General features: G+C 65.4%; 5 protein-coding genes across 24 annotated transcripts in view; 2 read left to right on the top strand and 3 right to left on the bottom strand.

Moving 5' to 3' along the window:
- The window catches only part of LOC310888193 (HLA class II histocompatibility antigen, DM beta chain-like), a 51773-nt gene extending 41579 nt beyond the window's left edge, over positions 1-10194 (bottom strand). For 4 of the 14 annotated variants that reach the window (XM_083814658.1, XM_083814659.1, XM_083814660.1 and 1 more), the window contains exons 1-4: positions 9816-9927; positions 7970-8285; positions 7061-7345; positions 6859-6978 (exon numbers count right to left, since the gene is read on the bottom strand). In XM_083814658.1, the coding sequence (XP_083670784.1) occupies positions 6859-6978; positions 7061-7345; positions 7970-8285; positions 9816-9858 (764 nt within the window). In that variant the 5' untranslated portion in view covers positions 9859-9927. Of the gene's footprint in view, positions 1-6558; positions 6667-6746; positions 6783-6858; positions 6979-7060; positions 7346-7969; positions 8286-9815; positions 9928-10016 lie in introns of those variants that run through there. The other 10 variants (XM_083814650.1, XM_083814652.1, XM_083814653.1 and 7 more) reach the window with 7 other exon arrangements.
- Positions 4172-5913, top strand: LOC310888179 (butyrophilin subfamily 1 member A1-like; the record flags this gene model as incomplete). Its single annotated transcript, XM_083814629.1, has 3 exons — positions 4172-4196; positions 4507-4527; positions 4819-5913. 3 exons carry the CDS (start codon positions 4172-4174, stop codon positions 5433-5435), a joined length of 663 nt encoding a protein of 220 aa, XP_083670755.1. The 3' UTR covers positions 5436-5913.
- Positions 10195-10257: 63 nt separating the features above from the next.
- LOC310888195 (HLA class II histocompatibility antigen, DM beta chain-like) lies at positions 10258-12683 on the bottom strand. Of its 2 annotated transcripts, XM_083814667.1 has the most exons (6): positions 12459-12683; positions 12097-12375; positions 10890-11168; positions 10688-10807; positions 10555-10606; positions 10258-10506 (listed from the first exon to the last, which is right to left on the bottom strand). In XM_083814667.1, exons 1-6 carry the CDS (start codon positions 12520-12522, stop codon positions 10410-10412), a joined length of 891 nt encoding a protein of 296 aa, XP_083670793.1. In that variant the 5' UTR covers positions 12523-12683; the 3' UTR covers positions 10258-10409. The 2 variants fall into 2 exon arrangements, with proteins under 2 accessions (XP_083670793.1, XP_083670792.1); XM_083814666.1 differs by having other exon boundaries at positions 10258-10606.
- A 150-nt stretch (positions 12684-12833) lies between these two features.
- On the bottom strand, positions 12834-15772 carry LOC310888196 (class II histocompatibility antigen, M alpha chain). Its single transcript, XM_083814668.1, has 5 exons — positions 15640-15772; positions 13572-13838; positions 13204-13485; positions 12992-13117; positions 12834-12895 (listed from the first exon to the last, which is right to left on the bottom strand). The coding sequence occupies exons 1-5, from the start codon at positions 15713-15715 to the stop codon at positions 12891-12893; spliced, it is 756 nt and encodes a 251-aa protein (XP_083670794.1). The 5' UTR covers positions 15716-15772; the 3' UTR covers positions 12834-12890.
- Positions 15773-17418: 1646 nt separating this feature from the next.
- On the top strand, positions 17419-26048 carry BRD2 (bromodomain containing 2). 6 transcript variants are annotated; one of them, XM_083814822.1, is made up of 12 exons: positions 17419-17558; positions 20688-20988; positions 22079-22216; positions 22300-22441; positions 22555-22763; positions 22858-23229; positions 23381-23509; positions 23601-23855; positions 23935-24149; positions 24375-24688; positions 24775-24897; positions 24996-26048. In XM_083814822.1, the coding sequence occupies exons 2-12, from the start codon at positions 20716-20718 to the stop codon at positions 25124-25126; spliced, it is 2301 nt and encodes a 766-aa protein (XP_083670948.1). In that variant the 5' UTR covers positions 17419-17558; positions 20688-20715; the 3' UTR covers positions 25127-26048. The 6 variants fall into 6 exon arrangements, with proteins under 6 accessions (XP_083670948.1, XP_083670947.1, XP_083670946.1 ...); XM_083814821.1 differs by lacking the exon at positions 17419-17558 and adding an exon at positions 19014-19740 and having other exon boundaries at positions 23974-24149; positions 24378-24688; XM_083814820.1 differs by lacking the exon at positions 17419-17558 and adding an exon at positions 19014-19740 and having other exon boundaries at positions 23974-24149.
- Positions 26049-26646: the final 598 nt, after the last annotated feature.

The following is a 26646-nucleotide window of genomic DNA, read 5'->3' as shown; positions in this document are numbered from 1 at the left end:
AGTCCCTTGGGAGGCGGTTCTGAAGGGCAGAGGAGTCCAGGAAGGCTGGGCGCTCCTCAAGAAGGAAATCGTGATGGCACAGGAGCGGTCCGTCCCCACGTGCCCAAAGATGAGCCGGCGTGGAAGAAGACCGGCCTGGCTCAACAGAGAGTTGCGGCTGGAGTTTAGCAGAAAAAAGAGGGTTTATAATCTTTGGAAAAAAGGGCGGGCCACTGAGGAGGACTACAAGGATGTAGCGAGGCTGTGCAGGGAGAAAATTAGAAAGGCCAAAGCTCATCTGGAGCTCAATCTGGCTACTGCCGTTAAAGACAACAAAAAATCCTTTTACAAATACATCAACGCGAAACGGAGGACTAGGGAGAATCTCCATCCTTTACTGGATGCGAGGGGAAACCTAGTTACTAAGGATGAGGAAAAGGCTGAGGTGCTTAATGCCGCCTTTGCCTCAGTCTTTAGCGGCAATACCGGTTGTTCTCCGGACACCCAGTGCCCTGAGCTGGTGGAAGGGGATGGGGAGCAGGATGTGGCCTTCGCTATCCATGAGGAAATGGTTGGCGACCTGCTACGGAGCTTGGATGTGCGCAAGTCGATGGGGCCGGATGGGATGCACCCGAGGGTACTGAGAGAACTGGCGGAGGAGCTGGCCGAGCCGCTTTCCATCATTTATCGGCAGTCCTGGCTATCGGGGGAGGTCCCGGTTGACTGGCGGCTAGCCAATGTGACGCCCATCTATAAGAAGGGCCGGAGGGCAGACCCGGGGAACTATAGGCCTGTCAGTTTGACCTCAGTGCCGGGGAAGCTCATGGAGCAGATTATCTTGAGGGTCATCACGCGGCACTTGCAGGGCAAGCAGGCGATCAGGCCCAGTCAGCATGGGTTTATGAAAGGCAGGTCCTGCTTGACGAACCTGATCTCCTTCTATGACCAAGTGACGCGCTTGGTGGATGAGGGAAAGGCTGTGGACGTGGTCTACCTTGACCTCAGTAAGGCTTTTGACACCGTTCCCCACAACATTCTCCTCAAGAAACTGGCTGCTCGGGGCTTGGACTGGCGTACGCTTCGCTGGGTTAGAAACTGGCTGGATAGCCGGGCCCAGAGAGTTGTGGTGAATGGAGTCAAATCTGGTTGGAGGCCGGTCACTAGTGGAGTCCCCCAGGGCTCGGTACTGGGGCCGGTCCTCTTTAATATCTTTATTGATGATCTGGATGAGGGCGTCCAGTGCACCCTCAGTAAGTTTGCAGATGACACCAAGCTAAGTGCGTGTGTCGATCTGCTCGAGGGCAGGAAGGCTCTGCAGGAGGATCTGGATAGGCTGGAGCGATGGGCTGAGGTCAACTGCATGAAGTTCAACAAGGCCAAGTGCCGGGTCCTGCACCTGGGCTGCAACAACCCCAAGCAGAGCTACAGGCTGGGAGATGAGTGGCTGGAAAGCTGCCTGGCCGAGAAGGACCTGGGAGTATTGGTGGATAGTCGGCTGAATATGAGCCAGCAGTGTGCTCAGGTGGCCAAGAAGGCCAACGGCATCCTGGCCTGTATAAGAAGCAGTGTGGCCAGCAGGTCGAGGGAAGTGATTGTGCCCCTGTACTCGGCTCTGGTGAGGCCGCACCTCGAGTACTGTGTTCAGTTTTGGGCCCCTCGATACAGGAAGGACATGGACGTGCTCGAGCGAGTCCAGAGAAGGGCGACCAAGCTTGTGAGGGGTCTGGAGAACAAGTCTTACGAGGAGCGGCTGAGGGAGCTGGGCTTGTTCAGCCTGGAGAAGAGGAGGCTCAGGGGCGACCTCATCGCTCTCTACAGTTACCTGAAAGGAGGCTGTAGAGAGGTGGGGGTTGGTCTATTCTCCCACGTGCCTGATGACAGGATGAGGGGGAATGGGCTAAAGTTGCGACAGGGGAGTTTTAGGTTGGATGCTAGGAAGTACTTCTTTACCGAAAGGGTTATTAAGCATTGGAACGGGCTGCCCAGGGAGGTGGTGGAGTCACCATCCCTGGAGGTCTTTAAAAGACGTTTAGATGTAGAGCTTAGGGATATGGTTTAGTGGAGTACTTAGTGTTAGGTCGGAGGTTGGACTCGATGATCTTGAGGTCTCTTCCAACCTAGAGAAATCTGTGAATCTGTGAATCTGTAAATTTACGATGGCAAAATCTCACCGCCTCTCTGTGCCCTTCTCCATTGCCCAGCCCAGCTCAGAGTGGAGGGACCAGGCCAGCCTCTCACTGCCACCGTGGGGCAGGATGTCGTGCTGCCCTGCCACTTGTCCCCTCAATGGGATGCTCGCACCATGGAGGTCAGGTGGATCCGGGACGATATCTCTGAGACAGTGCACCACTACCGCAATGGAGAGGACCTGTACGGGGAGCAGATGGGGGCATATGTCGGGAGGACAGAGTTGGCCAGAGATGGTCTCTCTGCTGGAAGCCTGGACTTGCGAATCACAGGGCTGAGACCCTCTGATGATGGCCTGTACCTTCGCACTATGGAAGATGCTGATGCTTATAACGAAGCTACTGTGGAGCTAGAGGTGTCAGGTTAGTGGCTGGGGTGATGCTTCCAGGGCAGAGTTTACGTGTCCTTTGAATGTTTCAGCTCTTTCACAGCATGGAGCATGCCCATGGATGTGGAGGTAATATCTGGGGAGAGAGCTGCATGGATATTTTTGTCTGTTTTCCCTGGTGTCCTTGAAGACAATAATCATAATATTGTGAGGGCAGTGGGCACAGGCTGCTGAGCAGCTCCTTCAGCTGTGTCAGCAATGGGACCAAACACCACACAGGGAGAATCGCAGAGTCCTCTGAGCTGCCTGACGTCTGCTTTACTTTTGCTTTGTGTGCTGGGGGAGACCTGAGACGTTGTCTGGAAGTCTTGGGGCTTCTTGAACCAGCACAGCTTGGTGCAGAGATGCTGCCTGGAGGCACTGAAGCTCAGCACCTGGGTTTTCTTGGCAATTTGGGGCCACTGGCATTGTGCAGCCCTGCTCTCTGGGTCCGGAACGAGTCGGGGTGCTTTGGGGTGAGGGTGGGTGCATGGAGCGCCCGGTCCCTGAGCCTCTGGGGCCATGGCTGTGCTGGGCTACGTCTAGCATGGGAGCAGATGGAGTCTTTGCCTTGGAACTGAATCCTTCCCCAAGTCAAGACCCAGCCACGCGCTCTTCCCCCAGCCACAGGCACTGACCCCCACCTCTCCCTGGGGGGCTACGAGGCCGGAGGCGTCCGCGTGCTGTGTCGATCGGCCGGTTGGTACCCGCTGCCACAGCTGCTGTGGAGGGATGCTCGCGGGCAGCATCTGCCCTCGGTCTCCCAGACACATTCCCAGGACCAGGAGGGGCTCTTTGAAATCGAAGGCGCCATCATCGTGACCGGGAGCGTGGAGGGGCCCTTGTCCTGTGTGGTCAGGAGGAGCCGCCTCCAGCAGGAGCGGGAATCGTCCCTGCACATCGCAGGTACAAATAGCACAGCCAGGGGGAGGTGTTCCTGGCCCCTGCACTTGTCCTGAGCTGGGAGAAGTCTGGGTCTTGGTCCTGGTGCCTTTTCTCAGCTCCCTTCTTCAACAACGCCCAGCCCTGGAAGGTGGCTCTGCCTCTGGTCCTCGTGCTTTTGGCTGTGTCCATTGGCCTCAGTGTTTATCTCTTTCAAAAGAAAGGTAAGCTGGCAGCGCAGGGATGGAGCGGAGGGAGGTGTTCTGCAGGGACCCGCGTGGGTCTGGAGCGGGGCTGAGCCCTGGCCCAGGGAGGTGCGTAGGAGGAGGAAGGGAATGTTCTCCTGGGGATCCCAAAGGCCTTAGGATCCTCTTGGGCCTCTGCCTTGGGCAACGAAGGCAGGGGAGAAGGCAAGGGGCCTTGGGTGGGAGGCCAGGGAGCATGGGTGCAGCGTGGGGCTGGTGGGAAGGCCCAGAGCCCCTGCAGATGTTCCCACCGAGCAACCAAGCTGCTCTGCTGACCTCCTGTTCCTCTGCCTTTGCTTTTCAGTGGCACAGAGCCGAGAGCTGGGTGAGTCCTTGCAGTCCCTGCCCACAGCCCCTGGGGAAGTGGTGTCCCTGCAGGAGGGACTGGTCTGGGTGGGCTGTGGGGGCTTGTGTGCTGGTGGCTCGGGGGTGCTGGAGGAGAAGCTGGAGCCTGATGGGGGAGTGGGGAGTGCTGGGGCTGGGGCTGCCCTGGGCACGGGACACGGCCGGGATGGCTGAAAGGAACGGGGATCAAGGTGGGGATGGGGAGCGAGCTGCGGGGCTGCCCCGCTCTGCACTGACGCTTCTGGAACAGGGACATTCTCCAGCAATCCGTTCTTCACTTCCTTAATGGCTTCGGTGGCACAAAGATCAAAGTTGCACAAGTGTCTGTCCTTACAGTTCCACTTACAAGAGCATTGTACAAAGCTGGGCCACAATGACTATTTGTCTGGTCCCACCTCGGAGCAAGGCAGTATTTTCCCAGTCATGGGATGTGTTCAGGGTCTACCACGGGCTGAGCAACTCTCCCCTCTGATCATGCATTACTTTCGCTTTCCTTTTCAGAGAAACAAGCTGCAGAGCTGGGTGAGTGTCCCCATGCTTGGGCTGCATGACAACTCCAAGGCAATGTGCAGGGGAGGGTGGGCAGCTGGGACAGAGCAGCCCAGGGCTGGCCCCTCACCCTGCCCATACCCACTGGGCACCGGCCGTGGGCTGTGACCAGCTCTCCCCTCTCCTTCCAGCATGGAGAAGGTTTCTGCTGCCTCAAAATAGAGGTAGGTGTGCACTGGGTTACCCTCTGCAGTGCTTCTCCTGTCCTTACTGGGACATATTCAGGAGCCATATTCAAGAGCCATTTCCTGCCCCGTGGGGCAGCTCCTGGCCCCGAGCTGGGGAAAGCCTGCCCAGGGCTGAGCTCTGCCCCTCATGGCCTGGCTCCTTCTGTCCCTGCAGTGAAGGTGACCCTGGATCCGCACACGGCTCATCCCCAGCTTGTCCTGTCTCAGGACAACAGCAGTGTGAGATGGGAAACTCAAAAGCAGCAGGTGTCTGACACCTCGGAGAGATTTGACACTTGTTGCTGCGTGCTGGGCCGTGAGGAGTTCAGAGAGGGGAGGCACTGCTGGGTGGCGGAGGTGGAGCGGAAGAGGGGAAAGTATTTGTGGTGGGCTGTGGGGGTGGCCAGGGCATCTGTGAAGAGGAAGAAGTGGATCAACATGAGCCCTGAAGGAAGGATCTGGGCTGTGCAGTACAATGAGGGGCAACTCATGGCTCTCACATCTCCTCCCACCCCCTTGTCCCCGTCCCCTGTCCCCACGAGGATCTGGGTCTGTCTGGACTATACCCAGCAGCAGGTGTCTTTTATCAACGCTGACAATGGGGTGGAGATCTTCACTTTCACAGCAGCCTCCTTCAATGGGGAGAGCATCCGCCCCTGGTTCTGGCTGAGGACACAGGGAATTCAGCTGTGCCTGAGGGACAGCACCTTGTAGACCCTGTCCCCAGCCCTGGGGGGCTCCTGCCCTTCTCCAGCCACTCCTGCATCACCTCTCCTTGGTCCTGCAGGAGCAGCACAGGAATGAGGGGCAATGGGGCCAGGGGCTGCCCCATGTCCCTCCCTGCTGCTGGAGGAGGGCTGGGATGCTGCAAGCAGGGGCCAGGCCCCTTGCAGCCCCTGGGCTCTGCCCTGCACATGGCTCCTGTGCTGGGGCACAAGCCCTGCTGGCACCCGCGGGTCTCACCCTGCCTCTGAGTCCCCGCGGGCAGCACAGCGGCTGCAGCAGCTCTCCACGCTCCTCTCCCCTCTGCTTGCACTGCTTGCAGACCCCAGTGCAAGGGATGTGGTCACCGTGTGCTGCCGGCCATTGCAGGCCACCTTTGCCTCCTAGTTTGGGGCTGATCTTTGCTCTGTGCCTGGTGATGAGCATGAGCAGCCTGTGGGGGTTCTTTGTTCCCTCCTCTGGAGCACATCCATGCAACACAAAGCAGCAGCAGGACTGTGGCAAATAAAGTTTTGTACAGGAAGATGGAGTCTGGCAGTGGCATTTCCTGGGTGCTTTCTGTCCTCAGGCTTTGCTGCCTGGGAAGGCGTCTTGCAGCAGACCGTCTCCTCAGTGCCTGAGCCTCCCCTGTGGCAGCTCCATGCCGTTCCCTCGGGCCCTGTCTCTGGCCCCAGAGAGCAGAGACCGGCGCCTGCCCCTCCGCTCCCCTCATCAGGAAGCTGTGGGCCGCCGCGAGGCCTCCCCTGCGTCTCCTCTGCTCTGGGCTCAACAAGCCAAGCGCCTTCAGCCGCTCCTCACACCCCTTGCCCTGCAGAGCCTTCGCCATCCTCGTAGCCCTCCCTTGGAGGCTCTCGCACAGTTTCACGCCCTTCGTCTGCTGTGGTGCCCACAGCTGCACGCAGTGCTTGAGGTGAGGCCGCAGCAGGCCGAGCAGAGCGGGACGATCCCTTCCCTCGGCCGGCCAGCAGTGCCGTGCCTGAGGCACCCCAGGGCACGCTTGGCCCTTTGGGGTCCCATGCCATGTCCCCCACCCACCCGCTCCACTTGGTGGGACGCCGTAGGAGCCCCGTGAGCCTCTGCCCTGTCCCCAGAATGCTGCAGAGACACCAGCAGGGCTTGTGGAGCATCTTTATTCTCAGCACCGCGGCATCGGGTCTGAGATGGGGCCATCCGGGAGCCAGCGGTGCCAGGAGGTGTCCGTCTGGGGGTCCTCAGATGCTGCCTGGGGAAATGGGACAGACAGGGCGAGAGATGGGGTGATTCGGCTCTCGGCAATGTGGACGGGGATGGGGACACCGTTACCTTTAGGGTAGTTGTCTCCAGGGAGGGGAGTGTAACCTGCAGGGGGGAGAAGAGGAGTGAGCAGAGTCCTCATCACCCTTGACCACGTCCCCAGCTCTCCCTGGCCACTCACCCGGGGCGGGAGGCCTGGCCCTGAAGCGGTAGACGCCGGTGAGAAATAAGCCAAGTCCCACCACCATCAGCACGGTGGCCACCGCCACCATTATCGTCACCTCCGGCAGCAGTCCGGGACCTGCGGGGACACGGCCGGGTGAGTGGCAGTGAGTGGGCAAGACCGCCGGCCTCCGGGTGCCGTCCTGCGCCTCTCCACTCACTCCAGTCCTCCAGGAGAGGCTCCTGCAGGCTGACATGCTGCACCGAGCACGTGTAGGTGTCGCCTGCCACCGGGGCCACCATCAGGGACACCTGCGTCTGGTAGGTCCAGTCGCCGTTGGGGATGGCGGAGATGGGGTTGTAGCCGTCGGGCTCCAGGATGTCCCCGTTGCGCAGCCAGATGACGGTCACCTCGGGGGGGTAGAAGCCCCAGATGTGGCAGGTGAGGCGGACGGGCACACGGGCGTTCCCCGTCTCCGCGGGGATGATGCGGACTTGGGGCTGCGCTGGAGCAGGGACGGGGATGGGGTCAGGGGTGGGCGAGCCCCTTTTCCCTGACCCGTGCAACGTCCCCACGCAATGTTCCGTGCAACGCTCCCGTGCAACGCCCTGTGCAAAGCTCCGCGCAACTTCCCCATGCCGCTTCCCCATGCAATGCCCTGTGCAAGCTCTAGGCATTGTCCCACGCGATGTCACATGCGACATCCCCATGCGATGCCCACGAGATGCCCTGTGCAACGCCCCTGGGCCACACCCTACAAGAGGCATTGCTCCGTGCAACATCCCCATGCAAAGTGCAATGCAGTGCGCTGTGCAGTGCTCCGTGCAACATCCCCCTGCAACGTCCTCACGCAGTGTGCTCTGCAGCACCCCCATGCAATGCCTGGTGCAACAATCCCATGCAATGTGCTCTGCAAAACCCCTGTGCAATGCCCCCATGCAACAGCTCCATGCAACATGCTCTGCAACTCCTCCGTGCAATGCCCTTTACAACACTCCTCTGCTATCCTCCATGCAAAGCCCCCATGCAATATGCTCTGCAACAGCCCCGTGCAATGCCCCCATGCAACATGCTCTGCAACACTCCCACGCAACACCCCAGGCAATATTCTCCTACAGCGTTTCCACACCAAGGCCCCACGCCAAGCCCCCCCGGGGGCTCACTGCGCCGCAGCGCCGTCCAGTCCCAGTAGCGCAGGGCCAGGTCGCTGCAGGCCTGGCGCCGGGCCTCGACACGCTGCACCCAGGTGCTGTCGTTGTTGAGATGGGCGGCGAGGTGGGTGGCCTGCTGCCGCAGCAGCCCCCAGTCGCAGGCGACAAAGCGCTGAGTGTCGGAGTCGTAGCACACCAGCTGGTTCTTGTTGAAGGCCAGGGTGAAGTCGAAACCCATCACGGAGCCGTTGGCCGCCAGCGGGCAGGAGCTGGCCATGTGCATCAGGAACGCGGCTGCGGGTAGGGGGGAAGGAATGTCATCTCTGTGCCTCCATCCACCTCCATGCAGAGCAGAGCCCCCCAAATCCCCAGGGTCCCATAGAGCAGAGCCCCTCCAATGCTCCCCTATGGGGTCTCATAGAGCAGAGCCCCCCAAACCATCCCCAGGGTCCCATAGAGCTGAGTATCCCCAAAGCATCCCCAAAGTCCCACAGAGCAGAGCCCCTCCAATGCCCCCCACAGGATCCCATACAGCAGAGCCCTCTCCAAACCATCCCCAGCGTCCCACAGAGCAGAGCCCCCCCCAAACCTCCCCCATGGTCCCCAAGGGCAAAGCCCCTCACATACAACCCCACAGTCCCATACAGCAGACCACCCCCCAACACGCCCCCCCCCGAGTCCCACAGTGCAGAACCCCCCCAAACTATCCCTAGGGTCCCATGATACTGAGCCCCCCCAAACCTCCCCAAGGCCCCATAAAGCAAAGCCCCCACCCAAACTCCCCCCAGGGCCCCATAGAGCAGAGCCCCCACAAACTACCCCACAGTCTCATGATGCTGAGCCCCACAAGACTGTCCTCGGGGGTCCCATAGAGCAGAGCCCCCCAAAACTTATCCCTAGGGTCCCGTGATGCTGAGCACCCCCAGACATCCCCACGGCCCCATAAAGCAAAGCACCCCCCAACTCTCCACAGGGTCCTATAGAGCAGAGCCCCCCACAAACTACCCCCCGTGTCCCATAGAGCACAGCCCCCACAAACTACCCCCAGGGTCCCACAATGCTGAGCCCCCCAAGACTATCCCCAAGGGTCCCACAGAGCAGAGCCCCCCAAAACGTATCCCTAGGGTCCCATGATGCTGAGGCCCCCCAAACATCCCCAAGGCCCCATAAAGCAGAGCCCCCCACAAACTCCCCTGTGTCCCATAGAGCAGAGCCCCCCCAAATTCCCCCCAGGGTCCCATAGAGCAGAGCCCCCCCAAACCTTCCCCGTGGTTCCCAAGGGCAAAGCCCCCTGCAGCTATCCCTAGGGTCCCATGATGCTGAGGCCCCCCAAACATCCCCAAGGCCCCATAAAGCAAAGCCCCCCACAAACTTCCCCCAGGGCCCCATAGAGCAGAGCCCCCCAAAACTACCCACAGGGTCCCACGATGCTGAGCCCCCCAGGACTATCCCCGGGGGTCTCATAGAGCAGAGCCCCCCAGAACTTATCCCTAGGGTCCCATGATGCTGAGCCCCCCCCAGACATCCCCACGGCCCCATAGAGCAAAGCCGCCCCCAACTCTCCACAGGGTCCTATAGAGCAGAGCCCCCCCAAACTACCCTCAGGGTCCTATAGAGCAGAACCCCCCCAAACTCCCCCCAGAGCCCCACAGAGCAGAGCCCCCCCAAACTACCCCCAGGGTCCCACGATGCTGAGCCCCCCCCAGCCCGTCCCCGGGGGTCCCATAGAGCAGAGCCCCCCCAAAACCATCCCGGGGGGTCCCCAAGGGCCGCCCCCACCCACCCATCCCGGGGTGTCCCCCCCCCGCCCCCCCCCGTCCCCACCTGCCCCCCGCGCTCCCAGGGCCAGGCCGAGCAGCAGCAGCATCGCGGGGGCGTCCGGCCGCGCTCTGCCCCCCCCCCCCCCCCCAACTTCCACGCACCCCCCCCTCCTCCGGTCCCGCAACCCCACGCCGCGTGTCCTGTGGGGGGGGGGTGTGGAGCCCACGGGCAACCAATGAGAGCCGCGAGCCGCGCCTACGTCACCGGTTGCCGGAGCAGAACGGCTCGGAGCCGCCGTCGGGGGGGACATAGAGCGGTGGCCGCGCGGCCCCACGCCGCTGTCACCGTCCCGCGTGGGCGAGCCCCCGTGGGCTCACGGCTACCTGCACCCCCGGGGGACACCCCCCCCCCCCGGCCTCTGCTTCGCCCCCCTGCCGGGAACTTTGCGCGTCCAAACTGGGAGCACTGGGAGCTCCCTGCCAAGCGAGGGTCGCAAACGCCGTCGGGGTCCCCACTTGGTTTATTTGGGGGGGTCGAGCCCCCGGCCCCTCGCACCCCCAAAATTGGGTGTCCCCAGGCTTGGTCCGTGGAGGGGGGGGGGCGATCCCACAAGACCCCAAATTGGAGAGGGAGGGAGGCAGCGGGGGGGGCTCCAACTCAGAGCTTGGTCACAGCCTGGCCCCACTCGGCCAGGTGGGGACCCGGGTGGGGACCAGGACCAGGACAGGGACCAGGATGAGGACCAGGACCAGGATGAGGAGCAGGACCAGGACAAGGAGCAGGACCAGGATGAGGACCAGGACCAGGATGAGGAGCAGGACCAGGACCAGGAGCAGCATCAGCACCGAGCGGACCTAAGAAGATGAATGAAGAAGGATGCCCTGAGCCAGCATGTCCCCAACCCCGTGTCCCACCCCCTCTGCCCCATCCCTCACCCTGTGCCCGAGGCTGGCGGCAGTAGACGAAGATGCCGGCGGCCAGGACCACCAGCCCCACAGTCATAATCGTGGCTGCCACCGCCACCATCACCGTCATCTCCCGGGACAAACCAGGACCTGCGGCGGGGGACAAGAGCGGGCGCGCTGAGCCGCTGGGGACCCTGGGCTCACTCCTCACGTCCCCATCCCCGGGGCTCACTCCAATTCTCCCGGAGGGGCTTCTCCAGGCTGGCGTGCTGCACCGAGCACGTGTAGGTGTCCCCAGTCGTGGCGGTGGCCGTCAGGGCCACCTGCGTCTGGTAGGTCCAGTCGCCGGCTGGCAGGAGCTTGGCGGCGTCCCCCGAGGCCACGACGTCGCCGTTGCGCAGCCACTGGATGGTCACATTGGGTGGGTAGAAGCCCCACACGTGGCAGGTGAGGAGGACGGCATCAGGGACATTGGTGAGGGGCGTGGGGACGACGCGGACCTGGGGCGGCGCTGGAGCAGGGAGGGGACAGTCAGGGATGGGGACGGTCCCCTTCCCACCCCACGCGGTAGCCAGTGCAATGGCCCCTGTGACACCCCCTATGCAATCCCCCAGTCAATTCCCTGTGCAATGTCCCCGTGCAGTGTACCCCGCGTGTCCCCATGCAGCACGTATCTGTGCCTTACCCCATGCAACGTCCCCTCGCAGTGTCCACTGCACGTCCCCATGCAACGTGCCTCTGGAATTTCCCTGCGCAATGCCTTGGGCACGCTCCCTACAATCCCCCGTGCAACTTCCCAGTGCAATATCCCATCCGATCCCCCATGCAATGTCCCCATGCGATGTCCCGTACCACGCCCAGTGCAATGTCCCCGTGCAACATCCCCGTGTGTCTCCCGCTCAACTTCCCTGTGCGGCATCCCGTACAACGCCCTGCGCAGCGTGCCCATGCAATCTGCTTGTGCAATCTCCCAGTCAATCCCATGTTCAACGTCCCTCGTGCAATGTCCTCTACAATGTCCCCTAAGACGTCCCCATACAACACCCCTGTGAAGTCTCCCGATGTCCCCATGCAATGTCCCCGAGCAATTTCCCCAAGCAGTGTTGCTGTGCAATGTCCCCTACAATGCCCCGTGCAACATCCCTGTGCAATGTCCCCGTGCAACACCCCTGTGAAATCTCCCACTCAGTGTCCCCGTGCAACTTCCCCACACAACGTCCCTGTGCTATGTCCCCGTGCAACGTCCCCGTGCATTCACTGTGCAATTTCCCCGTGCAACTTGCTTGTACAGTGTCCCGCACAATGCCCCGTGCAACGTCCCCGTGCAATCACCTCAATTCCCTGTACGACAACCCCGTGCTGCACCCCACACATCGCCCCGCGTCGCCCCGCGCAACGTCCCCGCGCAACGTCCCCGTGCAACGCGCCCCGGGGCTCACTCCGCCGCAGCGCCGTCTGAGCCCAGTAGTGGGGGGCCAGGTCGCGGCAGGCCTGGCGCCGGGCCTCGACGCGCTGCACCAAGGTGCTGTTGTTGAAGAGGATGGCCAAGAGAATGGCGACGTCGTGCAGCAGCCCCCCGTGGCACGGGTAGAAGAAGCGAGCGTTGGGCTCGTAGCACACCAGCTGGTTCTTGTTGAAGGCCAGGGTGAAGCTGAAGCCCTGCTCGGAGCCGTTGGCCGCCAGCGCGCAGGAGCTGGCCATGTGCATCACGAAAGCACCTGCCTCAGGAACGGACACCGGGGTGGGCACGGCCCCAGGGGGGTCTGCAGCCTCCTCCCCGCCCTTGCACCCCGCATCCTACCTGTGCCCCGGCAGCTCAGCGCCAGCCCCAGCACCCTCAGCGCCCACATCCCTGGCGGCGGCATCGGGGTTCTGAGCCTTCATCCCACCCCGCACCACCCGGTGCACACCCTTCTCCTCCTTCTTCTCCTTCTCTTCCTCCTCCTCCTCCCTGTTTTCTTCTTTCCCGGGATCCAACGTCATCGCCATGGGCGGTGCAAGGACAATGGACTGTGACCAGGGTTGGGCCAGCACCCTTGGGTGCGGGGGGGGGGGGGGGGGGGAAACGACACAGGTGGCACCACCCTGAGGGCACGGAACCGCACGGCGCAACCCCGCTACGAGCCAGCGGAGAAGCCACCCTCCAGCGCCGCCAGGACAGACGACACCGCGAGGCTGCAAACGAACGGGTTTAATTGCAACGTGTCGCCGGCTCCGTCCCCACGCTGCGCTCTCAACCTGGAACGGGGGGGGGTGGCGGGATATAAATGAGCAGGGGGGGACGTGTCCCCTCGGTCACTGTCCCCCCCCCCCACCCCGTCTGTCCCCACGTACCGTGGCGGTGTCGGTAGGTGGCCGCCAGCAGCACCAGCCCCACCAGCGCCAGCAGGATGCCCAGCGCCATGGCGGCGCCGCACAGCGCCGTGGCCAGCACGTCGGAGGGGACGGGGTCCTGCGGCACTGCGGGGACACACCGGGAGCCGTCAGAGGTTGGCCCCGCAGGTGGGACCCCCCCCCCAACCCCTGAAAAGGCGGCCCCCACTCACCCCAGTAGGTGAGCACGGAGGTGTTGTCCCGCTCGCGGGTGACAATGCAGGAGTAGACGTCGCCGGCGCGGGGCGTCACCTCCAGGTAGGAGAACCGCACGAAGCCCAGCTCCTCGACGGGGGTGTAGGTGGTGTTGGTGACGCCTTCGGTGACGGGGACGCCGTCCCGCTGCCAGCCGATGGTGACGGCGGGCGGGAAGATGTTACCCACCATGCAGACCAGCGTGTTGGGCCGGCCGAGCTCCAGCGGCCGCTTCAGGAAGACGTTGGCCACCGGGATGCCTGCGGCAGGGGGGTGGCACCGGCAGGGATGGCACCGGCAGGGGTGGCACCGGCAGGGGTGGCAGCAGGGGACAGGGGACACCTACCCTTGGCTTCAGCCATCGGCATATACTGAGTAACGTAGAAGGTGAGTGATTGGAGCAGCTCCTGGCACAGCACGGTGTCGTGGACGAGCTCCGACGGCGGCTCGGTGGCCTCGGGCCACGCAGGGAAGTCGGGCAGGCGCGGCTGCCAGCGCGACGAGGGGGCGTCGAACCAGAAGAGCTGCTCGTCGTCGAAGGTCAGCGCCAGCCCCACCGAGGGCACGTCCGGCTGGCAGAAGAGCACCTCGGCCAGGCTGTGCACCGGCGGCTCTGCGGTGCGGGTGCAGGGTCAGCGGCACGCGTGCGGCATGCACACGCGTTGTGTTGCATGCGTGCACTCGCGCTGTGTTGCATGCGTGCACTCGCGCTGTGTTGCATGCGTGCACATGCGCTGTGTTGCATGCGTGCACCGCATGCACCCATGTATGCAGTCTGCATGCACGCCGTGCTGTACATTTGCACACACCGTGCGTGCACGCACGCCGTGCACTGCGTGGGCATCCACTTTGCACATGCACACACTATGCAAAGGGTCACGGTCCGCCTGCGTGCTCCTTGCAAGTGCACGCTGCGTCGGCACGCGCTCAGACGTCGCGCGAGCACAGACACCCTGCGCACACGCATCCGCCCGCTTGTCCACACGCGCTGCACGGTGATGCCGCACGTGCCGTGCAGGGATACACACGCAGAGTGTGCATGCACTCACACGCTCTGTTTGGATGCGCCCATGCTGTGCGTGGGCACGCTGCATGCACGCACTGCCCTTGCACACATGCCGTGTTCACACCCCCTGTGCACACACACTCTGCATACACCTACCATGCATGAAAACGCGCTGTGCAGTGACACACACACTGCTGCTACTTGTGCAAGGGGCCACCCTGCGGCCCTGTGCATAACCCCCCTTGCACCCTACCCACAGCACTTTGCCCTGCTATGCGTACACTCCTGCTCACACTCGTGTGTGCACGAATGCACAGACAAACCCATGCATGGCTCTGTGCACTAGCACAGAGCCCCCTGCACTAGCATACAGCCCGTCCTGCTCACACCCCATGTGTTAATGCACAAACAGCTCCCTGCAAAGTCCCTTGCACTAATGCACGGCCACCTCTTGCACACTGCACACAGCCCCTTACAGTAGCGTGCAGTCACCCCTTGCACGCTGCACATAGCCCCTTGCACTAGTGCATGGCCACCCCTTGCATGCCACGCACAGCCCCTTGCACTACTGCATAGCCATCCCTTGCACTACTGCATAGCCACCCCTTGCATGCTGCACGGCCACCCCTTGCACTACTGCATAGAACCCCTTGCACTACTGCATGCAGCAATTTCCACTACTGCACGGCCACCACTTGCACGCTGCATAGAACCCCTTGCACTACTGCATAGCCACCCTTTGCACACTGCACAGCCCCTTGCACTACTGCACACAGCCCCTTGCACACTGCACACAGCCCCTTGCACTACTGCACAGCCACCGCTTGCACGCTGCATAGAACCCCTTGCACTACTGCACAGCCATCCCTTGCATGCCTCCCACAGCCCCTTGCACTTCTGCATACAGCCCCTTGCACTACTGCACGGCCACCCCTTGCACACTGCACGGCCCCTTGCACTACTGCACGTAGCCCCTTGCACTACTTACTGCACAGCTACCCCTTGCACACTGCACAGCCCCTTACACAAGCACACAGTCCTTTGCACTATTTCACAGCCACCCCTTGCACACTGTACAGCCCCTTGCACTAGCACACAGCCCCCTGCACGCTGCACAGCCACCCCTTGCACTACTGCACGGCCACCCCTTGCACACTGCACACAGCCCCTTGCACTACTTACTGCACAGCCACCCCTCGCACGAGCACACAGCCCCTTGCACTACTGCACTTACACCCCTCCACGCCCCCCCCAGCCCCTCGCACTCCCACTTGCACCCCCCCCTCCTCCCACTCCCACCCGGGGCACGACCGCGCGACGCCCCCCTCCCCCCCAACCCCCCCCCCAGGGCCACGCACACCCCTTGCACGCCCCCCCGACCCCCGTCCCCAGCACGACCCCGTCCTACCGGGGGTGGCGGCGGCGGCCAGGGCCACCCCGAGCAGGGCGCCCAGCAGCGCCCCGCGCCCGCCCGCAGCCCCCATCCCGCCGCTGCCCCGCCGCTGCCCCGCCGCTGCCCCGCCGCTGCCCCGCCGCCGCCTCCGCCAATGGCCGCGCCCCGCGGCCCCCCCGCGTCACCGGTTGCTAGGGAGAAGGCGCCCGCCGGGCGCCCCGGTGCCGTGACAGGCGCTGGGGGGGGGCACCCTCCGAACTCCCACCCGCGACCGCCCCCACGGGCCCAGCGTGGGCGACGGGCTGGGCGGCTCGCCTTCGTTAACCTAATTAATTAACCGCCCTAATTAACCGAGCGGGGACCCCCACCCCGCTCCGCCGGCCCCGCCCGGATGTTGCTGCTGCTGCTGCTGCTGCTGCTGCTGCAGGGGGTTTTGGGGTAAAAACGCGGGGTTTTGGGGTCCGCCGCGGCCCTGGGGACGTGGCGGCGACGGTGCGGCGCCCCCCGCCCCCCCCAGCCCCGCAACCACGCGCGCGGTGCGCGCACCCCCCCTGCCTGCGCTCCGCGCACTGCACCGCTTTGCAGCCACCGAGCTGCAGGCGCCGCAGCCGCCACGAGGCTCTGCACTGCCCCGAGGGCGTGCACGGCACTGCTGCAATGCCGGGCACCCCCCTGGGTGCACCCTCGCAACGCCGTGCACCCCCTAGGCGCACCCTTGCAATGCCACGCACCCCCACGGGTGCACCCTTGCAACGTCGGGCACGCTTTGCAACGCCCCGCGTCTCCATTCATACACCCTTGCAGCACCGTGCACCCTTGCAAGGCCGTGCACCCCCCCACCGGTGCACCTTTGCAATGCCGGGCACCCTTCGCAGCACCGTGCATTTCCATTCATGCACCCCCACCGTGCCATGCACCCCCACTGGGGCACCCTTGCAATATGGGGCACCCCCCTAAGCGCACCCTCGCAATGTCAGGCACCCCTTGCAAGTACGTGGAACTCCGTACGTGCACCCTTGCAACGCCGGGCACCCCTTGCAATGCTGCGCACCCCCACAGGTGCACCCTTCATTAATTTAATGCCCCAAATAGGGGCACCCTTGCAATGCTATGGACCCCCATAAGTGCACCCTTGCAACACCGAGCACCCCTTGCAATGCTTTGCACCCCCATAGCACCACCCTTACGATATAGGGCATCCCCCTAAGCGCACCCTTGCAATGTCGGGCACCCCTTGCAACACCGGGCACCGCCATTAGGTGCACCCTTGCAGTGTCATGCATCCCCATAGGTGCACCCTTGCAACGTGGGCACCCCTTGCAAGGCCGTGCACCCCCACACGTGCACCCTTGCAAGGCCGCGCACGCTTGCAAGGCCGTGCACCCCCACGCTGCACCCTCGCCATGCCGTGCACCCCCATCGGTGCACCCTTGCAACGCCGTGCACCCCCAAACGTGCACCCTTGCAACGCCGTGCACCCCCCCATAGGAGCACCCTTGCAACGCCGGACGCACCTATAGGTGCCCCCCCCGCCCCGTTCTGCCCCCCCCGAGCACCACTCCCCCCCCCGCCCCCCCTCCCCAGGGGGTGGCCGCTGCAGAGGGCCCGCACGGCGCATGCGCCCCCCTCCCTTCCCCCCCCCCCCGGGGGGGGGCGGGGGTCGGCGCTAGGACCCCGCGGAGCCCCGCGGCCCCCCCACCCCAGGGCGGAGGGGGACGGGGGGGGCATGAATGGGGCCGTGAGAGCCGCGGGGGCGCCACGTGACGGCGGGGAGCCAATCGCGGCGCGGGTGACGTAGCGCGTGGCTCCCTTTTTCTGCCCTGGGATGTTTTTTTTCTTTTTTTGCCCCAAACCGGGGCTTTTGGGGGGGCCGGGCAGGGCGGATGACGACGGGTCGGGACCGGGGGGCGCGGCCCCGCCCGGGGGCTGCTCAGGTGAGTGCCGGGGGGGGGGGGTGTGTGTGACCTCACCCCCCCCTTTTTCTTTTTTTTTTTAATTTTTTTTTTATTTTTTTCCCCCATAAAACCCACCCGCGGGGGGGGGGGAGGAGGCGGCCACGTGGGGCGGCGCCGTCAATCAAACCGAAGTCCCGCCCCCCCCGCCGCCGCCGGGCCCGGCGGCCAATGGGAGGCGCGGGCGGCGGTGACGGGCAGGCGGCGCGGGGGGGGGGGGGGCGGCGCGGGGCGGCTCCGTGCGCGGCGGTTTGGGGCGAAAAGCGCCATGTTTGGGTGTTCGCGCGGGGGCGGCGGCGGGCAGGGCCCGCGGGGCCCAAAGTGCTGTGTCACGGCGTGGCGGCTGCGGGGGGGGGTCCCCTTTACCCGGTCCCTTCTCCTCGGTCCCTTTCGAGCCCCCCCAACCAGCACCACCACCACGCTGCAGGATGCCAGCGGGGGTCGCCCCGCTGCCCACGCGTGTCCGGGACCGCCGTGGGGTCCCCCCCCGAAAAAAAAAATCTTTCGAGGGGGAACCGGGGGCAAGGAGGGGGAACCGGGAGCGGCTGGGGCTGGGGCTGCGCACCCCGCGAGGGGGGTGAGGGCCTCGGCCGGGGGGGGGTGCCGAGGTTTGCGTGGGGGGTCTCGTGTTCGCCGTGGGGGTCCCGAGGTTGCCATGGAGGTCTGGAGGGCTGCGGGGGGGAGGTTGAGGTCGCCGTGGGGGTCCCGAAGCCGCCGTGGGGGTGCTGGGGCCGGGCTGAGCAGCGCGGAGCCGGGGCGGGCACCCCCCCCCCGGCTGGCTTTAGGGGGGGTGAGGGAGCCCCCCCCCACGCGTGTCACGGAGCCGCGTGGGCTCCCCTCAGGGCTGCGGGCAGCCCCCGGGCACCGAGCCCCGCTTATAGGGGGGTCACCGGCACCCCTCGGGCTCCGCGTGGGGGCCGCGGATGGGAGCCGGCCCCGTGGAGCCCCGGGAGTCCCGCGGGGGTCCCGTGGGGATCCCGTGGGGGCTGCGGGCGGCGGGGCCGGGGGCGGCGGAGCGCCGGGCCCGGCCGCGCTCATTGTCCGCCGCCGCCGCACAAAATGGCCGCCGCCCCCTCCCTTCCCCCTCCCCCCCCCCTCCTCCTCCTTCGCCGGCCGGGCGCGCGACAACAACAGCCAACGGCGGGCGCCGCCCCCACGTGACCCGCCAGCCAATGGCGCCGCAACGAATGGCAGCGGCGGCCAATGGGCGGCGGCGCCGCCGAGCTCTGTCGGCTGCGGGCGCCGGGCGGAAGGGCGGGGGAGCGCGGCGCCGAGTGAGCGACGCGCCGGGCGGCCAATGGGAGAGCCGCGCCACGAACGCTTCCGCCCAATGAGGCCGCGGCGGGGCGGGCAGGGGCGGGGGGGTGATGTCAGCGCCGCCGCCGCCCAATGAGGGGCCGGCTGGTGTCTATATAAGGGCGGCCGGGGGCAGGCCGAGAGGCGCCATTTCGCGGGGACGAAGGACGGAGCGGGTCGGGCCCGGTGCGCGCGGGGGGCGGCCCCAAACCGGATCCATCCTCCGCCGGGCGGCCCAGCCCCCGCCTCCGCGCTCCCGGAGGGCTCCGCCGGACCCTCCCCGGCCTCCGTAGCGACCCCTGCCTGCGGCCAGCGGCGAGGGGGGCCCTCCCCCCACCCCCACCCCCCGCGCTCCCGCCCTCCTCCCCTCAGGGAGCCAAGATGGAGCCCGGCCGCTGAAGCCCCGCCGCCATCCGCCGCCATCCGACCCCCGGCCCGCCTCGCCGAGCCCGACCGCCGGCCTCCGAGGATTCCTCCGGCTCCCAGCGACACCTCCGGGCCTGTATTGACGGCGTCGCGCAGGACTCGGGGCCCGCCGGCGGCGCCCAAAAGGCGGCCCCCCCCCTCCCCGGTCCCTTTCCCCGGTCCCTTCCCCCCCCCCCCTTCTCGGCCCCGCCGCCATTTTCTCCGCGCCCGCCGATGTGAAGGCCGCTGGATGGTCCCGAGCCGCCGCTCGGTGATGCCCGGCCGGGGGCCGGCTCCTTAACGGGGCGGGGGGAGGCTCCTCCCCGGCGGGCAAAGTGGGGGGGGCGTCGGAGGAGACGGCGGCGGGTGGAGGAGGAGGAGAAGGAGGAGGAGGAGGAGGAGGAAGGCCGGGAGCCGGGCACGCAGCCGCCGGGATGCTGCAGAATGTGAATCCCCAGAGCAAGTAGGTGCTGGGGGGGCTCGGGGGGGCGGGTGGGGGGCTCGCATCCAGCCTCCGAGGGAGGCACCGGGCTCGGGTGGAGCCCGGGGGGTCCCCACGGAGCCCCCGCGGGCTCGGGGATGTGGCAGCGGGAAGCCCGCGGGGGGTCCCCGGGGAGCAGCAGCGGGGCTGGGAGGAGGGGGGGGGGCTCCCCTCTTGCGTCGTCCCCCCCCCTCCCAGTTCGTCCCAGTCCGTGGCACCGGCGGCGCCGTCCTTCCCTCATCCTTGGCGCCGCCGCCGCGTCCTTGGCGGCTCCCGGCGCTGACGGCCCGCCGGGGCCGGGCGTCCTGCGGGGCCCCGGGGGGCTGCGAGCCCCCAGCGAAGCGGCCGGGCGCCGGCTTTGACCCTCCTTGAGTTCTCCGGAAACCTCTGGACCCCCCCCCGTGTTCGCGTCCTGGTTCGGGGGTCCCCGCTGCTGCCCGTGGCGCTTGAGGCCAGTTTCCCCCCGCCGCTGCAGCTTCTGTGGCTTCCTCCTGCCTCCCCGCCCGGCTGCCGTGCCTATTCCACGCCACTCGCTCCGCCGAAACCCCCCCGAGACCCCCATTGCGAGGTTACGCCCGCGCCGCCACCTCCTAACGGGTCCCGTTGGGTCCCCAGTGTCCCCACCACCACCACCCCCCAGCCGCCACCACCTCGGGGCGGTGACGCCGCGGGGCACCGCGTCACCCCGGCGCGCGCCGGCACCGTCACCCCCGCGCCGGCTTCTTTGTTCGCGGGCGGACCTGGACCCGCGCCAGCTCCTGGCCGCGCCGGCGCTGCCGGTGGGATTCTGGCGCTTTTTATTATTATTTTTTATATATATTTTTTATTATTATTTTTTTACCCCCCCCCCATGAGCCGTTTGCGGCGGGCCCTGGCGGTGCGGAGCTGCCCCCGCTAACGGTGTCTCTGCTCCCCCCCCCCCTTTCCAGGATTCTGGGGGAGGGCAATGCCGGGCTCATGGGCCTGGCGACGGAGTCGACCCCCGGCAAGCGGATCCGCAAGCCCTCGCTGCTCTACGAGGGCTTCGAGAGCCCCACCATGGCCTCGGTGCCGGCCCTGCAGTCCCCCCAGGTGAACCCGCCCCCGCCGGAGGTGTCGAACCCCAAGAAGCCGGGCCGGGTCACCAACCAGCTGCAGTACCTGCACAAGGTGGTGATGAAGGCCCTGTGGAAGCACCAGTTTGCCTGGCCCTTCCGCCAACCCGTCGACGCCGTCAAGCTGGGCCTGCCGGTAACGAGCTCTCGCGGGCGGGCGCGGGAGAGGCGGCGGCGGCGCCCCTGGTGGGGGGGGGGGGGGGCGAGCGCGTGTGTGTCTGTGTGTCCCCTGCTTGCCCCGGGGGGGCCGCGGGGCCGGCGGCGGCGTTAGGCAGGCACGGGGTGTTAGGCCAACGCATCGCTCGGCTCGTGCCGCCTGCCCCGAGACACGGTCCCCAGCCTGAGAGTGCCAGGGACGGCGCCGTCCCCTCCTGGGGCTCCGCCACAGAGATGCAGCTGCAGGTGCCTGGGCTGTGCTGTCCCCTCGCCCTCTCCATGGGGGCGTAAAACCTACGGGCTCCGAAGCCCCCCCCCCCCCCCAACACACACACACACCCCAAGGTCCCGGTAGGTGGCCGGCCCGCTCGGCTCGTCCTGGGGACGTCCCCAGAGCCGCTGTCCCCTCCCGCTGCCCCCGCGCAGGTACGGGTGAGGTGACGCGGACGCTTCCCCCCCCTCCCCTCCTCCCCCCCCCACCTAATCTCTTGTGCCCTGAATGCGTTTTGCAGATTCCCATCCATGAATTTGTAGAAGACATCCTGTGACCCCAATAATAAACGCCAGCCCCCCGTGCACCTGTGGCGCCCAAGGATTTAAAGCCCGGAGGTAAATTCCACGTAGGTTCGCTCTTAACCTTAGCGTTAGCGTCCCCCGAGCCCCATCGCGCCTCGCGCGAGAGCGTGCCCTCGAGGCCGCAGGACGCCAGGGTCCAGCCGTCCCCGCAAAGTAGGCTCCCCTCCAGGGCTCAACCTAGGGACCCTTCCCCCATCAGAATCTGGATGGTGGCACTCTAGGGTGGGGACCAGGTCCGGAGGCGTTTTGTTTTTTGTCAACCCGATGCACCCCCTGCCTGCTTTCTGATGAGTGAGAGCGGGTGCGTGAGCGGGCGGCCGGCCCCGCGCGCAGCCCGCGGCGCTAACGCGAGCTCGAGCAGCTTTCGAGCCCCTACCCCACCCCAGAAACGCGTCGCCGGTGGCTCGGGGGTGCGAGGGGGGTGGGCAGGGGCGCGCCGTGGTCGTTGGCGTGCAGCTGACCGCCCGTGCCCCCCCCCCCCATTTTGTCGGCAGGACTACCACAAGATCATCAAGCAGCCCATGGACATGGGGACGATCAAGCGGCGCTTGGAGAACAACTACTACTGGGGGGCTGCCGAGTGCATGCAGGACTTCAACACCATGTTCACCAACTGCTACATCTACAACAAGGTGAGGGGGGAGGCCGTGCGCGGGGGGGCGGGGGGCGGCGCCTTCCCTGCGGCTTCTGACGCTGCCCCCGGCCCTCCCCGCAGCCCACAGATGACATTGTGCTGATGGCCCAAACCCTGGAGAAGATTTTCCTGCAGAAGGTGGCTCAGATGCCTCCGGAAGAGCAGGAGATTGTGGTCCCGGTGGCCAAGAACAGCCACAAGAAGGGAGCGTCCCGGGCAGCGGGTACGTCGGTGCCGCGTGGGGCAGGACGGCCGCTCGGGTTTGGGACCCCCGAAGGGTTTTTTTGGGGGGGCAGCTGCGGCGCTAACGGGGAGGGGGCTTCTGTCTGTGCCCAGCGCTCCTGGCAGGCCTCACGGCCGCTCAGCAAGTGCCGGCCGTCTCCTCCGTGTCCCACACCACGGTGTACGCCCCGAGCCCCGACATCCCCACCACCATAGTCAACATTCCCCACCCGTCCGTCATCTCCGCTCCGCTCCTCAAGTCGCTGCACTCCACCGCCCCGGCCGTGCTGCCCACGCCTGCGCCCACCCAGCCTGTGGCCAAGGTAGGACGGGAGGAAGGAGCCGCGGGGGAGAGGCTCCGAGCCCACGGGCTCGGCGCGGCCTCACGCGCCCCCCTCGTTTTGCCTCCTCTGGCAGAAGAAGGGCGTGAAGCGGAAAGCGGACACCACCACCCCCACCACCACGGCCATCATCGCCACCAGCGGGGAGTCCTCGCCCTCCGCCACGCTGCTGGAGGCCAAGGCGGCGAAGATCCCCGCGCGGCGCGAGAGCGGCCGGCCGATCAAGCCCCCCAAGAAGGACTTGCCGGACTCGCAGCAGCATCAGACGTCCAAGAAGGGCAAGCTGTCGGAGCAGCTCAAGTACTGCAACGGCATCCTCAAGGAGCTGCTCTCCAAGAAGCACGCGGCGTACGCCTGGCCCTTCTACAAGCCCGTCGACGCCTCAGCCCTGGGGCTGCACGACTACCACGAGATCATCAAGCACCCCATGGACCTCAGCACCATCAAGGTTCGGCTGGCACCGCGGCCAAGACGGGGGCGGTGGGGTGAAAGAGCTGCTGCGCGGCTCTTTTTGGGGGGGCGCCCTGTGGCTTGCTTGGCCCCTGCAGGGGTTCCTGGAAGCCTGGGGGGCTCGGGCTCACCCGCTTTGCTCCCTGCAGCGGAAGATGGAGAACAGGGACTACCACGACGCGCAGGAGTTCGCCGCCGACGTCCGGTTAATGTTCTCCAACTGCTACAAGTACAACCCGCCCGACCACGACGTGGTGGCCATGGCCCGCAAGCTGCAGGTGAGTGGGGTCAGGGCTCCCCCCGCGGCCCCCGCCGGACCCCAAACGCCGTGCCGACCCCCTCCCCCTTTTTCCCTCTCCTTCCCCTCAGGACGTTTTCGAGTTCAGCTACGCCAAGATGCCTGACGAGCCGCAGGATGCCAGCCCGCCCTCGGTGTCAGCGCCGCTGCCCGGTGCCCTCTCCAAGTCCTCCTCTGAGGAGTCCTCCAGCGACGAGGACGAGGATGATGAGGACGACGAAGACGACGACGAGGATGAGAGCAGCAGCGAGAGCTCGTCGGAGAGCGAGGAGAGCTCGGACTCGGAGGAGGAGCGCGCCAACCGCCTGGCCGAGCTGCAGGAGCAGGTGAGGGCCGGAGAAGGGCCGGTGCCACGACCTGCGCCCGCTCCCCATGCCCGCCTCACCCCCCTGTCTCCCCCCACAGCTGCGGGCCGTGCACGAGCAGCTGGCTGCCCTCTCACAGGGCCCCGTTTCCAAACCCAAAAAGAAGCGGGAGAAGAAGAAGAAGAAGAAGTCGGAGAAGCACAAAGGCCGGGGAGGCGACGACGAGGCCCGGGCGCGCCAGGCCCAGCTGCGCAAAGCCAAGAAGGCCGGGGGCGGCGGAGGGACCAGCGGGGGCGGCGGCGGAGGCAGCTCCAAGTGAGTTGGGGGGGCCCCCGGGTGCCGCTGCCGGGCTTGGGGTGCGGGCGGCAGCGGTGATGACTCTTTCCCCGTCAGATCGACCGTGGTGATGACCTGACACAAACAAGCCAAACCCCGTCTGAGTGCTGCCAGAAAGCAGGGGTGGGAGCGCATGGGGTGGGCGCTCATGGGGTGGGCTTCGGGGGCGGGGGGGTTGCAGCATCCCTGAGGCCTCGCTCCCAGCAGGAACTCGAAGAAGGCGGCGAAAGCGGCGCTGCCGCCTCCCCCGGCGCTCTACGACTCGGAGGAGGAGGAGGAGAGCAAACCCATGACCTACGACGAGAAGCGCCAGCTCAGCTTGGACATCAACAAGCTGCCCGGCGAGAAGCTGGGCCGGGTGGTGCACATCATCCAGTCGCGGGAGCCGTCCCTGCGTGACTCCAACCCCGAGGAGATCGAGATCGACTTCGAGACCCTCAAGCCCTCGACGCTGCGCGAGCTGGAGCGCTACGTGCTGTCCTGCCTGCGGAAGAAGCCCCGCAAGCCCTACAGCGAAAGTGAGGCGGGGGCGAGGCTGCGGGGCGTGTGGGGGGGCTGTGGGGCTGCGGGCCGAGCTCAGCAGCCCCTCGCTTTCTCCCCCCAGCCATGAAGAAGCCGGTGGGGAAGACGAAAGAGGAGCTGGCGCTGGAAAAGAAGCGGGAGCTGGAGAAGCGGCTGCAGGACGTCAGCGGCCAGCTCAACTCCACCAAGAAACCCCCGAAGAAGGGTGAGTGCTGGGTTAGGGTTGCGGGTGGGATTTTTTTGGGGAGGAGGAGGGGGGCGGCCTCAGGCCCCGGCGGTGCTGAGCGCGCCCTCGCCTTGCAGCCAGCGAGAAGCCCGAGTCAGCGCAGCAGGTGGCCGTGTCGCGGCTCAGCGCCTCCAGCTCCAGCTCCGACTCCAGCAGCTCCAGCTCCAGCTCCTCGTCCTCGGACACCAGCGACTCGGATTCGGGTTAGGGCGGCCGGAGCGTCCACGGCGGCTGCGAGCGGCGCGGCCGGGTGGAGCCACGGGCAGGTTCGGAAGCGGCTCTGCGGGACCGGGCCCGCGTGAACCGGACTGAGAGCCCCCCGCCCGGCGAACTGCGCCCCCGGGGTGGGCTGGGGGGTGCTGAGGAGCCCTCCCGGTGCCTGAGCGACGCCCCCACGGACTTGGGGTGGGGTGGGGGGTGGCCGGTGGTTACAGGCTGGAGGTTCCCGGGTGTCGCCAGGGCAGGGGGGGCTGCGCTCAGGCCCCTGGGGCCGGGCGGGGGTGTATGGCCACCACCCTGTCCCCAGCAGGTTTTACCGTTTGTTGTTTTAGGTTTTTTTTCTGACTTGTGGGATTTTTTCCGAGGGGGAAAAGTTTGGGGTTTTTAAGAAAAAAAAATATAAGAAAAATTAAAAAAAAAAAAAATCTTAAAGCATTTAAAGGAGAAAAAAAAAAAAAACACACACAAAAGGGGTTAACAGTCCCGAATTTGGGTTTGCTGTGGAGGCAGCAGGGCAGACGGCAGCGCCCCGTGGCCGCAGCCTTTCCCCGGCCGGGGGAGCCGCCGCCATCCCCGTCCCCTTGTCTGTGGAGGATTTTAATTTATTTGAGCTGCGTCGTGCTGGCGCGGGCCCCGGCCCGTTGTACATAGCCCTCCCCGGCACACGAGCAGGGCAGCATGTTCCCCGGCGGGGCAGGGGGGAGGGAGGGGCCGCCTGTTTTTTACGTTGACTGTATAATTTTTTTCTACTCGTTTTATTTTTTTTTCCTCCCTTCCTTTCACCCTCCCGCCCCCCCCCTCCCTCCCCCATCCCCACTATTAGACCCTTAGAGCCGTGTTTTCATCTTATTGTATGTTTCAAACCTTTCGATTCTTTAACATGTAAATAAAGAAAATATTATTCGAGTTGAGCCGGGCTCCCTGTGGTCATAAGGGTTGTGTCTCCTCCCTCACCTGCCCCAGGGCTGGTTCTGGGGACAGTTGCCGGCGTCGTTCCTGCCCCTACCCCCACACACATTGGGTTGGGTTGAGCCCTATTCCCCCCAGGGCTCTTGGCCTCCTTGAGCCCTATTACGGGCAGGGCTCAAGGGGTTGTGGTAAATGGGGCCGCATCAGGCTGGCGGATGGTCACTGGTGGGGTCCCTCAGGGCGCCATTTTAGGGCCAGTCCTCTTCAATGTTTCTATAAATGATTTGGATGTAGGACTAGAAGGTGTTTTGAGCAAATTTGCCGACGACACCAAACTTGGAGGAGTTGTGGACTCGGCTGAGGGTGGAAAGGCCTTGCAGAGAGATCTGGACAGATTGGAGAGCGGGGCGATCACCAACCGCATGAAGTTTAACAAGAGCAAGTGCTGGGTCCTCCACCTGGGATGGGGCAACCCTGGCTATACGTATAGACTGGGGGATGAGACGCTGGAGAGCAGCCCTGTAGAGAGGGATCTGGGGGTTGTGGTTGACAGCAAGGTGAACGTGAGCCAGCAGTGTGCCCTGGCAGCCAGGAGGGCAA

The sequence above is a fragment of the Anser anser genome, assembly GCF_964211835.1.
Source record: "Anser anser genome assembly, chromosome: 31".
NCBI classification, from domain to species: domain Eukaryota; kingdom Metazoa; phylum Chordata; class Aves; order Anseriformes; family Anatidae; genus Anser; species Anser anser.
The sequence above is the reverse complement of the archived record's forward strand: the minus strand, read 5'-3'. Positions and strand labels throughout refer to the sequence as shown.

Coding starts and splice junctions, on each gene's coding strand:
- LOC310888196 (XM_083814668.1), bottom strand. CDS start 15,715: ATGGGGGCTGCGGGCGGGCGCGGGGCGCTGCTGGGCGCCCTGCTCGGG. Junction 13,486..13,571: donor GCCGATGGCTGAAGCCAAGG/GTAGGTGTCCCC, acceptor CCCCTGCCGCAG/GCATCCCGGTGGCCAACGTC. Junction 13,118..13,203: donor CTCCGTGCTCACCTACTGGG/GTGAGTGGGGGC, acceptor GTGTCCCCGCAG/TGCCGCAGGACCCCGTCCCC.
- LOC310888195 (XM_083814666.1), bottom strand. CDS start 12,522: ATGCCGCCGCCAGGGATGTGGGCGCTGAGGGTGCTGGGGCTGGCGCTG. Junction 11,169..12,096: donor TCAGACGGCGCTGCGGCGGA/GTGAGCCCCGGG, acceptor TCCCTGCTCCAG/CGCCGCCCCAGGTCCGCGTC. Junction 10,607..10,687: donor CCGCCAGCCTCGGGCACAGG/GTGAGGGATGGG, acceptor TCATCTTCTTAG/GTCCGCTCGGTGCTGATGCT.
- BRD2 (XM_083814818.1), top strand. CDS start 19,712: ATGCTGCAGAATGTGAATCCCCAGAGCAA. Junction 22,442..22,554: donor GGGAGCGTCCCGGGCAGCGG/GTACGTCGGTGC, acceptor GTCTGTGCCCAG/CGCTCCTGGCAGGCCTCACG. Junction 23,510..23,600: donor CCATGGCCCGCAAGCTGCAG/GTGAGTGGGGTC, acceptor CCTTCCCCTCAG/GACGTTTTCGAGTTCAGCTA.